We start from the raw sequence: 12,136 nt of genomic DNA, 5'->3' as shown, positions 1-12,136 counted from the left end.
AACCCCTGGCTGAAAACAGATCAAACCTCTCTCTAAAATACCAACAACTCCTTAAAAGCCTTTAAAATAAACACAATCTCTGTGCCAGGAGTGATTCTCCCTGAAATTCCCTGAAAACCCATGGCATTATTCCCTCAGTTACCCATTCCAGGTGGAAATAACGCTGATTAAAACCGAATTTTCTCTGCAATGATTTGATTTTCCCAGATAGAAAACCTCCCCAAGCCCTCAGCAAGCACGGGCAGGGAATCATTTCAGTCCAGCTGCGTTTAGATATTCCAAGCAAAAATATTTCTTCCCACCAAACCTCCACATTATTTTATTCTTTTCTCACTTTGTTTTCAAGCAATGCCATTTAGGAGCAGCAACAACACAGGGAATGCTTTCCCTCTTGGAAGACAAAGGCTTTTATCCCAAAGAATCCTCTTTAAGTGATCGATAACGCTCAGTATTGAGCAATGACATCATTTCCACCCTCACTGCATTATTTACACAGCACGGAAAAGAACTTCTCCCGGAGGCAAATCAGGAATTGTGCCCGGTTTGGCTGTTTGATTCCAAACAAAATAATTCCAGAGGAATATTCCCATTCCCTAAAGCTGCACACACCCCCCTCACACACACAAACAAACACCATTCACACGTTCTCTCCTGGTGCCTAAATTCCCTTTTTTTTTCTCCCTCTGGCTCTTTTCCTGGTGCATAAATTCCAAGCTTTTCTCTCTCCGGCTCTGTAAATTCCATGGACAATCCCAGCCCCAGCTGGAATTTGGGAATTTGCACCGGCAGCTCTCACTCCTCCCGGCCAAACCCCACTCACAAACCCTTTTGTTTCCCGGTATTCCCGATGCCAGAGGCTCTCCCTGCCAGCAGCTGATGCTCAGGGAGCTGTTCCCTGCCCCAGAGCTTTCCCAAATTTAGGGATAAACCCAGTGACAAAGCCGAGCTCGGCTTTGGGGTCACACCAGCAAAGCCCCACAGCCACAATCCTCATCCCCACATTAAAAAGAAGCCCTGAACTTCTTCCCCTGCAGGATTTTCCTTACCAGGAGATATTCCAGCCTGCCGAAAATCTTCATGCTGCCAGCTGGGAGGCTCCGCTGCTTTTCCTGGAGAGCAGGAGCAGCTCCGTGTCCTCTCCCTGTTCCTAGAGCAGCATCCCCGTGGGCTGGCAGCGAAGGAGGGATTTCTTTTGCAGCCCCTTTTCTTTTACTCCTCCTCTTCTTCCCTTTTGGGAAGCTCTGGCGCTGTCACCGAGCAAAGGACGCTTGGTGGCCCTTGGGGACCACCTGCTCCCCCCCTTCCCGAGCCTCCTATTGAGAGGCAATCAGCTTAGAGCTGGGCTAATTACCATACAGCTGGCAGGGAGGGCAGGGAAAACCGGGAGCAGAGCAGGATGCGCTCCCAGTGAGCCGACAGAGCCAGGCTTTGTGCCTTGCCAGGATCCCTGGAGCAGAGCCACGCTTTGGGGAGCAATTCCAGCCCCAGGAATCGGCCCTGCAAGGGCCAGATGGGCCCTGGATTGTTCTCCACCAGCTGGGCTCAACGAGGCCCAGAGCTCTGCCCACACTCGGTTCCCAAACTGCTCCACACTGGGAATGGCTACGAGGCTGGGAAGGAGATTTTTGATAGCCCCGTGTCCTTAAAATGATGGAATTAAAGTTGGGAAAGCTCTCCAGGGTCATTAATTCCAGCGCGGCTGTGCTCGCCACCAAACCACGTCCCCAAGTCCCACATCCACGCATTTTTGGGCACTCCAGGGATGGTGATTCCACCTGTTCCAATGCCAGAGCACCCTCTCAGTGAAGAATTTTTCCCTAATTCCCAATCCAACATCTCCCACTGTCCCCTCAGTTTTGGTGCAGTGGAAGGTTTCAGGAAAATCGGGACCTGTGAGCAAGGCCTGCTTCAAACATTCCCATTTCTCTCCTCCTTTCCCACTGGGAAACATCCCCAGCTCTGTGTTTTCCACATTACCTAAATTACAGCATCAAAAGGAAACAGGTTTGGGATGAGCTTTTCTTCCCCACTGGATTTCTTTTAATTAAAACAACAATGAAACAAAATGCCACAAACCACTTCCCTCTGAACTTGGCTCTCAGAAAGCCAAGGACAATCCAATTCAAAAATCACAGTTCCACACCCCAAAACCACTTAAAAAATATTATTTAACCCAAATTTCCTCCCTTAGCAGCCTGCTCGGGTAGACACTAGTGAGGAAATAAAGATATTTCTGCCACCACACTGATTAAGCACAACCATCTCCAAATTTTTCCAGAGGCCAGAGGGTTTTGTGGGCTCAGCTTGAAGATTTCTATTGAAATCAGGGCTGCACAGGGCCCTGCTCCATCACAAAGGGAGCAGCAGCAGCACAGAGGGGCTGAAAAGCAGCTCAGGACAGTTCCAGGCAGGAAAATTTAAATCCTAAATTGCAGTGAGGATGTTCAGGTCCCTTCCAGGCTCTGAGGTTTTGTATCCTGATGGAGACTAATTGCTGCTTCTCCCTCTTGGAATCTTCATTCCCTGCTGCTCCAGGGAGAGGCTGAAGTGAAAAACCCACACTGGAGAGGTTTTCCAAGTCCCTTTGGATGAAGTCATCGCTCCCAGGGGAGCTGAGGGGTCACAAATGGATTCACCTCTCCCTCATGACTTCATCAACAACTCCCAGGCCATTCCCAGGGAATGTCACTCCTCAGAGCTCAAATTTCCATTTCATGGATTATGGCATTTCTGAGGGAGAGCATTAGAGGCCACTTAACTCCCTTCTGATGGGGAATATTGATCCCTGTGAGTGCCTGCCAGATGTGGATCCAATCCCACCAAACCCAAGCTCCTCCAATCTCCAGGCACCAAAAAGAATCAGCCAAGGGTTGTTGTCACTGCAATGCTGAACCCTGAGCCACAAGTGAGCATCACACAAAGAATTAAAACCTTATTTTAACTCCTTTCATGAGGGTGAAACCAAAGTAATTTAAAACTGGGCTTTAAAATGCCAATTCCAGATGCCAGGCCAAGGCTTTTTTGTGTTGCTTTCAGTAAATACCCATTTTTATGAGGAACAAAAATGCCAGAGGAAGGAAATCTGGGTGGGTACTCACCTGCAGGAGGGTCTGCAGGGCCAGGGCAGCAACCCAGGGAGAAGAGGAGGGAAAGAAAAATAAATTAGCCGTTGTTTCTGCAACCTTCAGGTGGGGAATCATTGCCAAGGGTGGAAAATCTGAGCCCAGGTTAACCAGAGATGCTTCCTCACTGAAGGCTCAGCTTAAAGATTTTAAATCAGGGTAGACACTAGTGAGGAAAGAAAGATATTTGTGCCACCACACTGATTAAGCACAACCATCTCCAAATCTTTCCAGAGGCCAGAGGGTTTTGTGGGCTCAGCTTGAAGATTTCTGTTTAAATCAGGGCTGCACAGGGCCCTGCTCCATCACAAAGGGAGCAGCAGCAGCACAGAGGGGCTGAAAAGCAGCTCAGGACAGTTCCAGGCAGGAAAATTTAAATCCTAAATTGCAGTGAGGATGTTCAGCTCCGAGTTGTGAGAGAGGGTGGCAGGGAAGAGCTGTGCCCTTCCCCCAAAACCAGCTGTGCTCTGCAATGGTTTTCACAAATCACATCTCTGTCTCAGAGGCATTTCCAGAGTTTAAATCCTCCCACATCCTCAGCAGCAAAGAGGGAGGCAAAGTGAGAACAGAAAAAAAACACCCAGGTGCCCAGGCCTGAGGGGTCCTGGAGTGTCACCATCCCTCCCACCCTCAGAAAAGTCAGGAAAATCCTGGATTTGAGCCAGCTGGAGCTCGCAGCAGCCACGAGGTGACATCCAGGTGGCATCCAGGCTGTGACAGCCAGGCCCCTGAGCAGATGGCAGCTGCCAGGGGCACCCAGAGGGGCACCAGGACTCACCCTCTGCTGGATCAGGGCGTGCTTGTGCTCCATCTCCCTCTTCTCCACGGCTGAGTCGATCACCAGCTGGTCCAGCTGAGGGCAGGGAGAGCAACAACAGGTGGAAAAGTTGGGAAGGAGTTTGAGGAGCTGCTCTGGGGTGACAGCAGCACTTTCCAAGATCCCAAATCCCCAAAAAGAGGCAAAAAGGAGGGGGAAAAAAAGGAGGGGGAAAAAAGGAGGGGGAAAAAAAGGAGGGGGGGAAAAAAGGAGGGGGGGAAAAAAGGAGGGGGAAAAAAGGAGGGGGAAAAAAAGGAGGGGGAAAAAAAGGAGGGGGAAAAAAAGGAGGGGGAAAAAAAGGAGGGGGGGAAAAAAGGAGGGGGGGAAAAAAGGAGGGGGGAAAAAAGGAGGGGGGAAAAAAGGAGGGGGGAAAAAGGGAAAAGAGGCAAAAAAGAGGCAAAAAGAAGGCAAAAAGGAGGCCAAAAAGGGGCAAAAGAAGGCAAAAAAGGGGCAAAAGAAGGCCAAAAAGGAGCAAAAAGGAGGCAAAAGGCTGTGTTTAGGTGTGCACCCACTCATCCAGCACCCCCAGCACGATGCTCCAAGCATTCCCTGGTGGCCAAATGTGCAGCTGGATGGAAAAGGGGGTGTCCCTCCTCCTTTCAGGATGAAGGGGTGCAAGCAGAGCCCAGCCCATTCCTGTCCCCTCACCTCTGTGGCCAATTTCTTCATGTAGGGGTCGAGCTCGTGGAGGAGGCTGTAGCCCTGCTGGAAGAAGGTGTACTGGGCGTGCATGAAGGACAACATCTGGGGAGGGAAACAACATCGGGAGAGTGTGAAAAACCCTAATTCATTATCCCCCACCAGAAAATAAAAGGAGTTAACACTTTCTTTTTTGACTTTCCCAAAGTAATTTATCCCTCTTCTCCTTCCTCCGCTTTGCTGTGGGCACAAAGCAGGGAAAGCAGCGTCCTCCACCCTGCAAATCCCATCCAGGGCTGGATTTGCTCCCTGTGGAGCTGCTCCAGCTCCTCTTTTTGGCATTCCTGCACCCCCAGGGCAGTGCCAGGGCTCCAGGGCTGCCTTTCCTGTAGCCACTGAGGGCACCCACAGGGCTCTTACCGCGTCCAGGATCTCAAATTTCTTCTTGGCTTGCAGCACGTTGATCTGTGGGGGGAAAACCCAAGACATTTTCAGCAGCAAATCCAGCCTGGAAGTCTCCCAAATTCACTGAGAAAGCCTCAGAGATCAATCACAGATTATTCCAAATCAATCCAAATAATTCCACACGGAAAGTGTCTGAAAGGTCCGTTCTGGTGAGTTCCAGGTGGGATAAAAAGGTGGAATAAATGCAGAACTGGTGGATTTTCTCACCTGGATGGGTTAAAATCACTGCTGGATCTGTGTCTGTACCCAAACCTTGCCTCAGTGAGGGGAATATTCAATATATCAATCATTGATTTCTTCCAGCAGGCCCCATATTTCAGATTTAAAAGGACAAAATAACTCCCCCCACTCACTAAAAAACTTTAATTAAAACCCAAAAGATACCTGGATAAATTCATGTCTTAAAACTTTAATTAAACACCAAAGGATACCAGGATAAATTCACATCTATACATTTCAAAACTGGTGGATTTAAGGTGACACCTTGCCCTGGGCCAGCCTCCCCATGGATCAGCACAACCCAGGAATTCCTGGTTTTCAGTGGGAGAAATGCAGGGAGCTTCCTACAGTGAGGCCTTGCATTCATGTCCAAACCCAAAATGGAAAATATCAAATTATTTATCCTTCGAGGGGACAGCGTTGCCCTTCTACCCCCAGAGCTTGGGACACCAAGGACAAGTCAGAATGTGTCACCAGCTGGCCTGAGTGGCAGCCAGAGGGGACACCCAGGGATCAGCACTGAGCTTCTCTGCTTAATCACTGCCTGAGAGCACAAAAAAACCTATGAATGATTCAAAAAAATGATTAAAAAACCCCCAAACCTTGACCATTCAGGGGGCAGTGAGTGAGTGCTGCTGCACTAGAAATTAAATAGAAATAAATAGAAATGAAATTCGAAATTAAATAGGAATTGAATAGAAATTGAATTCGAAATGAAATAGGGATTGAATAGAAATGAAATTCGAAATTAAATAGAAATTAAATTCGAAATTAAATAGAAATTGAATAGAAATTAAATAGAAGTTGAATAGAAACTAAATTCGAAATTAAATAGGAATTGAATAGAAATTAAAATTGAAATTAAATAGGGATTGAATAGAAATTAAATAGAAACTAAATTTGAAATTAAATAGGGATTGAATAGAAATTAAATTCAAAATTAAATAGGAATTGAATAGAAATTAAATTTGAAATTAAATAGGGATTGAATAGAAATTAAATTTGAAATTGAATAGAAATTGAATAGAAATTAAATTTGAAATTAAATAGGAATTGAATAGAAACTAAATTCGAAATTAAATAGAAATTGAATAGAAATTAAATTTGAAATTGAATAGAAATTGAATAGAAATTAAATTTGAAATTAAATAGGAATTGAATAGAAACTAAATTCGAAATTAAATAGGAATTGAATTCGAAATTAAATCAAAATTAAATAGGAATTGAATAGAAATTAAATAGAAGTTGAATAGAAACTAAATTCAAAATTAAATAGGAATTGAATAGAAATTAAATTCGAAATTAAATAGAAACTGAATAGAAACTAAATTCAAAATTAAATAGAAACTGAATAGAAACTAAATTCGAAACTAAATAGAAATTGAACAGAAATTAAATTCGAAATTGTGTGAGGGACTAGAATTTCTCTGTCTGAAATAAAGAGAAATTTCTCTTTATTTCTCTCACTGAGGTAAAAGAATGAAAACTTCCCTGCTCAGGTGCAGGGTGCTGATAAAGCCAAGGCTGGGGGGGGTTGATCCCTGGGTGGGAGCTGCACTCCGAGCTCCTCACGGCTCAGAACATTCCATGAGCACAGCGTTTTAAAGAACAAAATCCCATCCTGAGCACTCCCGAGAGGGCAACATTGACCCACCTGCAGCACATAATCCAGGGCCAGGTGCCTGAAACATTTCCTGGTGATGGTCAGGGTGCCCGTGGCCTCCTCCACCTCGTGGGGCTTGTGCCGGGGCGCCTGGGCGTTCTTCACCAGCGAGATCTCCATGTCCTCCCGCACCTTGTCGAACTGCTTCTTGGTCTCCTTGAACTTCCTCACGTCCCTGGGGCCAGGGAGGGAGAAACGGGGAGAAATGGGGGGGAGAAATGGGGGGAAATGAGGGGGAGAAATGGGGGGAGATGGGGGTTACAAATGGGGAGAGATGGGGGTTAGAAATGGGGAGAAATGAGGGTTAGAAATGGGGAGAGATGGGGGTTAGAAATGGGGAGAAATGGGGGGGAGAAATGGGGAGAAATGGGGGGGAGAAATGGGGAGAAATGGGGGGGAGAAATGGGGGGGAGAAATGGGGAGAAATGGGGAGAAATGGGGGGGAGAAATGGGGAGAGATGGGGGTTAGAAATGGGGGGAAATGAGGGTTAAAAATGGGGAGAAATGGGGGTTAGAAATGGGGAGAGATGGGGGTTACAAATGGGGAGAGATTGGGGTTACAAATGGGGGGAAATTAGGGTTACAAATGGGGAGAGATGGGGGTTAGAAATGGGGAGAGATGGGGGTTACAAATGGGGGGAAATTAGGGTTACAAATGGGGAGAGATGGGGGTTAGAAATGGGGAGAAATGAGGGTTAGAAATGGGGAGAAATGGGGTTAGAAATGGGGAGAAATGAGGGTTAGAAACGGGGAGAAATGGAGGTGAGAAATGGGGGGAAATGAGGGTTAGAAATGAGGGTTAGAAATGGGAGGAAATGAGGGTTAGAAATGGGAGGAAATGAGGGTTAGAAATGGGGGGAAATGAGGGTTAGAAATGGGGGGAAATGAGGGTTAAAAATGGGGAGAAATGGGGGTTAGAAATGGGGAGAGATGGGGGTTAGAAATGGGGAGAGATGGGGGTTACAAATGGGGGGAAATTAGGGTTACAAATGGGGAGAGATGGGGGTTAGAAATGGGGAGAAATGAGGGTTAGAAATGGGGAGAAATGGGGTTAGAAATGGGGAGAAATGAGGGTTAGAAATGGGGGGAAATGAGGGTTAGAAATGGGGGGAAATGAGGGTTAGAAATGGGGGGAAATGAGGGTTAGAAATGGGGAGAAATGGGGTTAGAAATGGGGGGAAATGAGGGTTAGAAATGGGGGGAAATGAGGGTTAGAAATGGGGGGAAATGAGGGTTAGAAATGGGGAGAGATGGGGGTTAGAAATGGGGAGAAATGAGGGTTAGAAATGGGGGGAAATGAGGGTTAGAAATGGGGAGAAATGGGGGTTAGAAATGGGGAGAAATGAGGGTTAGAAATGGGGGGAAATGAGGGTTAGAAATGGGGGGAAATGAGGGTTAGAAATGGGGAGAAATGAGGGTTAGAAATGGGGGGAAATGAGGGTTAGAAATGGGGGGAAATGAGGGTTAGAAATGGGGGGAAATGAGGGTTACAAATGGGGAGAGATGGGGAGAAATGAGGGTTAGAAATGGGGAGAAATGGGGAGAAATGAGGGTTAGAAATGGGGGGAAATGAGGGTTAGAAATGAGGGTTAGAAATGGGGGTTAGAAATGGGGGTTAGAAATGGGGGTCAGAAATGGGGAGAAATGAGGGTTAGAAATGGGGAGAAATGGGGTTAGAAATGGGGAGAAATGAGGGTTAGAAATGAGGGTTAGAAATGGGGGTTAGAAATGGGGGTTAGAAATGGGGGTTAGAAATGGGGGTTAGAAATGAGGGTTAGAAATGAGGGTTAGAAATGGGGGGAAATGAGGGTTAGAAATGGGGAGAAATGGGGTTAGAAATGGGGAGAAATGGGGTTAGAAATGGGGAGAAATGAGGGTTAGAAATGGGGAGAAATGAGGGTTAGAAATGAGGGTTAGAAATGGGGAGAAATGAGGAGAAATGGGGAGAAAAAAAAAAAAATCCGTGCTTTTAAATTCGGGTTTTTAAACCCATGCTTTTAAATCCTTGGTTTTAAATTCGGATTTTTAAACCCATGCTTTTAAATTCGGGGTTTTGACTGCCATAAGCAAATTCATGATGCCAGCAGAGAAACGATTCTGAAGATAACGGGGGTAGGGTGAAGATGGGGCTGAGGAATGGGGGGGTCAGCAAGGAACCCCTTTTTCCATCAATCCCAGCTGCTGAGGGATTCCCGGTTGTGCCCGTTCCCATGGCAACGGCTCCTGCTCCGCTCCAGGCCTCACCTGCCTCTCTCACCCAAATTTGCTGCCCTGGGGGAAAGGGGCACCCAGGGAATGGGAATCAGCGGTGGCAGGGCCAGCCTGGATCCCAGGGATGTGCTGGTCCCATCCCATTAACTCACTGGGACCAGTTCTCCCTCAGCCCAGGCCGGCCACGTGCAGCTGAACTTCCTTAAAATGTTAAAATGCAAATCCTGCTCACCACAGGGCATTGGGAACTTGTTTTTTGTCCCAGAGGAGCAGGGAAGCTCTGATTCCCAGGATGTGTGAGGAGTTAAGGGACTCTGCTGGACCCCAAAAGCTTTTTGGGAGCACTGGGTCCTTCCTTCTGCACTGCTTTAAACCACAGGGAATCTCTGCAGCAAACCTGGGATAAGGTTCTCCTGCAGGGATCTGAAGTCTGGGATGAGTTTGTCCTGAAGGATCAGCCCTGCAGGATCTGAACTGTGGGATCTGCTCATCCTGGGGGATCAGCCCTGCAGGATCTGAACTCTGGGATCTGCTCATCCTGAAGGATCAGCCCTGCAGATGGAATTTGGGATCTGCTCATCCTGGAGGATCAGCCCTGCAGGATCTGAACTCTGGGATCTGCTCATCCTGAAGGATCAGCCCTGCAGGATCTGCTCATCCTGAAGGATCAGCCCTGCAGGATCTGAACTCTGGGATCTGCTCATCCTGAAGGATCAGCCCTGCAGATGGAATTTGGGATCTGTTCACCCTGGAGGATCAGCCCTGCAGATGGAATGTGGGATCTGTTCATCCTGGAGGATCAGCCCTGCAGGGAGGTTGTGGTTCTGCTCCCAGCACACCCAGGACACGTGGAATGGGAGCTCAGGAAGCTGAAGACCGAAGGGAAAAGACAAATACTCACTCTTTGACAAAATTGTGCAGCTGCTGCCGGACTGACCTCTGGGCCTGATCAAACAGGATCTGGAAGGAAGGAGAGGGGAAAAAAAGTCAATTATTTTGCAACGTGGAAACATTGAGAAGTCAGAAAATTCATGAGCAGCTCTTGAGGAGCTTCAGTGTGAGGGACTCAGAAAACTCCAGGGCTTTGTGGTGTCCATCACTTGGTCATAACAAATCACAACTTCTCCCCCAGCTGCAGCATTCCCAGGTGTAGAATTCCTGCAGAATTCACAGCCGGGGCTCTGAAGCTCACAGGGATGAGCTGCCACCATCACACCTCCACAAGCAGAGCGTTTGGAGGAGCTGTTCCCTTTACATCCCTGCTGTGAGGAGTCAATCCCGAGGCTCGAATTCCTCGTTTTGAGGCGTCAATCCCATCCCAAATTCCTCGTTTGGAAGCATCAATCCCATCCCGAATTCCTCATTTTGCCGGAGGAGGGCACTGGAGCCTCAGCGCTGCATCCAGGGAAGGAGGGAAGAGCCAAAAACACGCTGGGAGCTCGGGTGAGGGGTCCAGTGCACGGTACAGAGGCCGAGTTCTTAAAAACCTCTTAAATTTTACTCTCTTTTGCCAAATAAATCCTTCCAAGCCCCTTCCTTTGCACCTATTTCTTTGTATTTGGTTTTGTATTATAAAAGAATATAAACGTATGAATAAATAAATGTAAACATCTAAATCGAAATCTAAATATATAAATAAATAAAAAATTATATTAAAATGTATTATAAAATTATAAATCATCTGTATTTATATTTATATTATATTTCTATTATATTTCTATTTCTATTTCTCCACCTCCTGCTCTGTCAATCCTCCTCTCCCTGCTCCTGTCAGAGCACCCGGAGCAGGGATTAGAGTGGTTCCTGAGGGAATTCCAGGTAAGGAACACACCTTTCCTGCCTGTGTTCCACACCCCCCTGTGACCCTATATCCCTTTAATTCCTTCATCCCTGATTTTGCCAGACAAAATCTCCAGGGGAACATTCCCAAGCGTGCCCTCCATTCAATTTTCAGCACAAATAAATCGAATTTTAAGAGCTAAAGTTTCAAACATAAAACCCAACCCTCGGCTTTCCCTCCTTTCCCGGCCAGACTTGGAACAAATCCATCGGTTTTCAGATTTTCCAGCCCAAAATCTCACCCCACCCTCCTTCCCTTTGCTGAGGTCCATGACTTCAGCCACAGCTGTGCCTAAGGAGGGGCAGGATGGGAGAAGGGAATTCCCATCCTTCTCCCCCAACAGCATTAAAAACCTGGATCCTACATTCCCCTTTCCCAGGTTTCAGAGGCCACGGGATCAATCCAAACCTGGGCGTGTTAGGGGCAGGAATTTCAAGAAATGAAAGCAAGCTCAGGGCGTTATCCCTGGAATTTCGAGCCTAAAATCAGGATGGGAGGTACCAGAGATCCAAAGGCTGGTGGGAAATCCATGCTGCTCATCCCGCCTGGAATCTGCCTGGAACCAGGACCTCCACCTGCAGAGGTCAGCGTTGGATCGGCAGGAAATTCCTTCTGTCCCTGAACAGAACATCCCGGGAAGCCGAAGGTCCCGGGCTTTGGAAGGATATTTTTCCCCTGGATCAGCACGGTGGGATGTGACAGGAACTCATCCTCAGGGGCTCCAGGGCAGTGCCATTCCCAGTTCCCTACTCCAATCACAGCCAGCTGGAAAAATTCATTCCTGGACCTCTTCCTGCATCTCCATCACCCACCTGAGCTGCCTGACATTCCCTACAAAGCCATTCCCAGGAAAGCACAACCAGCCAAGGCCAGGAGCCCTGAAATCCCAAGGAGAGGCAGCCCAGGAAATCTCGGATCCCACCTTCCTGAGCACTCAGGAGTTCCCTGGGATTGTGCAGCTGCTTTGGGAATGGCTCAGGCTGGATCCAAATCCAGCTGCTGGGGACACAGATCCCTCTGTGAGGCAGGAATGACAAAGCTGCCAGGAAAAGTTCAAAATGGAGGGAGGAAATGGGGCTAAAAGGACCCAAAAAAGGCAGAGGACACCGACTCCAGCTCCTGTCACCTGCCCTCTCAGGTGCCTTTGGTGTTTATTCCTC

At 47.6% G+C, this 12,136-nt stretch overlaps 1 protein-coding gene across 1 annotated transcript in view; it reads right to left on the bottom strand.

The window, feature by feature from the left end:
- The window catches only part of ACAP3 (ArfGAP with coiled-coil, ankyrin repeat and PH domains 3), a 72,181-nt gene that overhangs the window by 22,789 nt on the left and 37,256 nt on the right, over positions 1-12,136 (bottom strand). The window contains exons 5-10 of the mRNA XM_069034947.1: positions 10,038-10,096; positions 6,917-7,100; positions 4,999-5,043; positions 4,588-4,683; positions 3,901-3,975; positions 3,099-3,110 (exon numbers count right to left, since the gene is read on the bottom strand). Coding sequence (XP_068891048.1) covers positions 3,099-3,110; positions 3,901-3,975; positions 4,588-4,683; positions 4,999-5,043; positions 6,917-7,100; positions 10,038-10,096 — 471 coding nt within the window. The remainder of the gene's footprint in view (positions 1-3,098; positions 3,111-3,900; positions 3,976-4,587; positions 4,684-4,998; positions 5,044-6,916; positions 7,101-10,037; positions 10,097-12,136) is intronic.

The sequence above is a fragment of the Aphelocoma coerulescens genome, chromosome 21 (assembly GCF_041296385.1).
Source record: "Aphelocoma coerulescens isolate FSJ_1873_10779 chromosome 21, UR_Acoe_1.0, whole genome shotgun sequence".
NCBI classification, from domain to species: Eukaryota; Metazoa; Chordata; class Aves; order Passeriformes; family Corvidae; genus Aphelocoma; species Aphelocoma coerulescens.
This window is presented reverse-complemented; position numbering and strand designations above follow the sequence as displayed.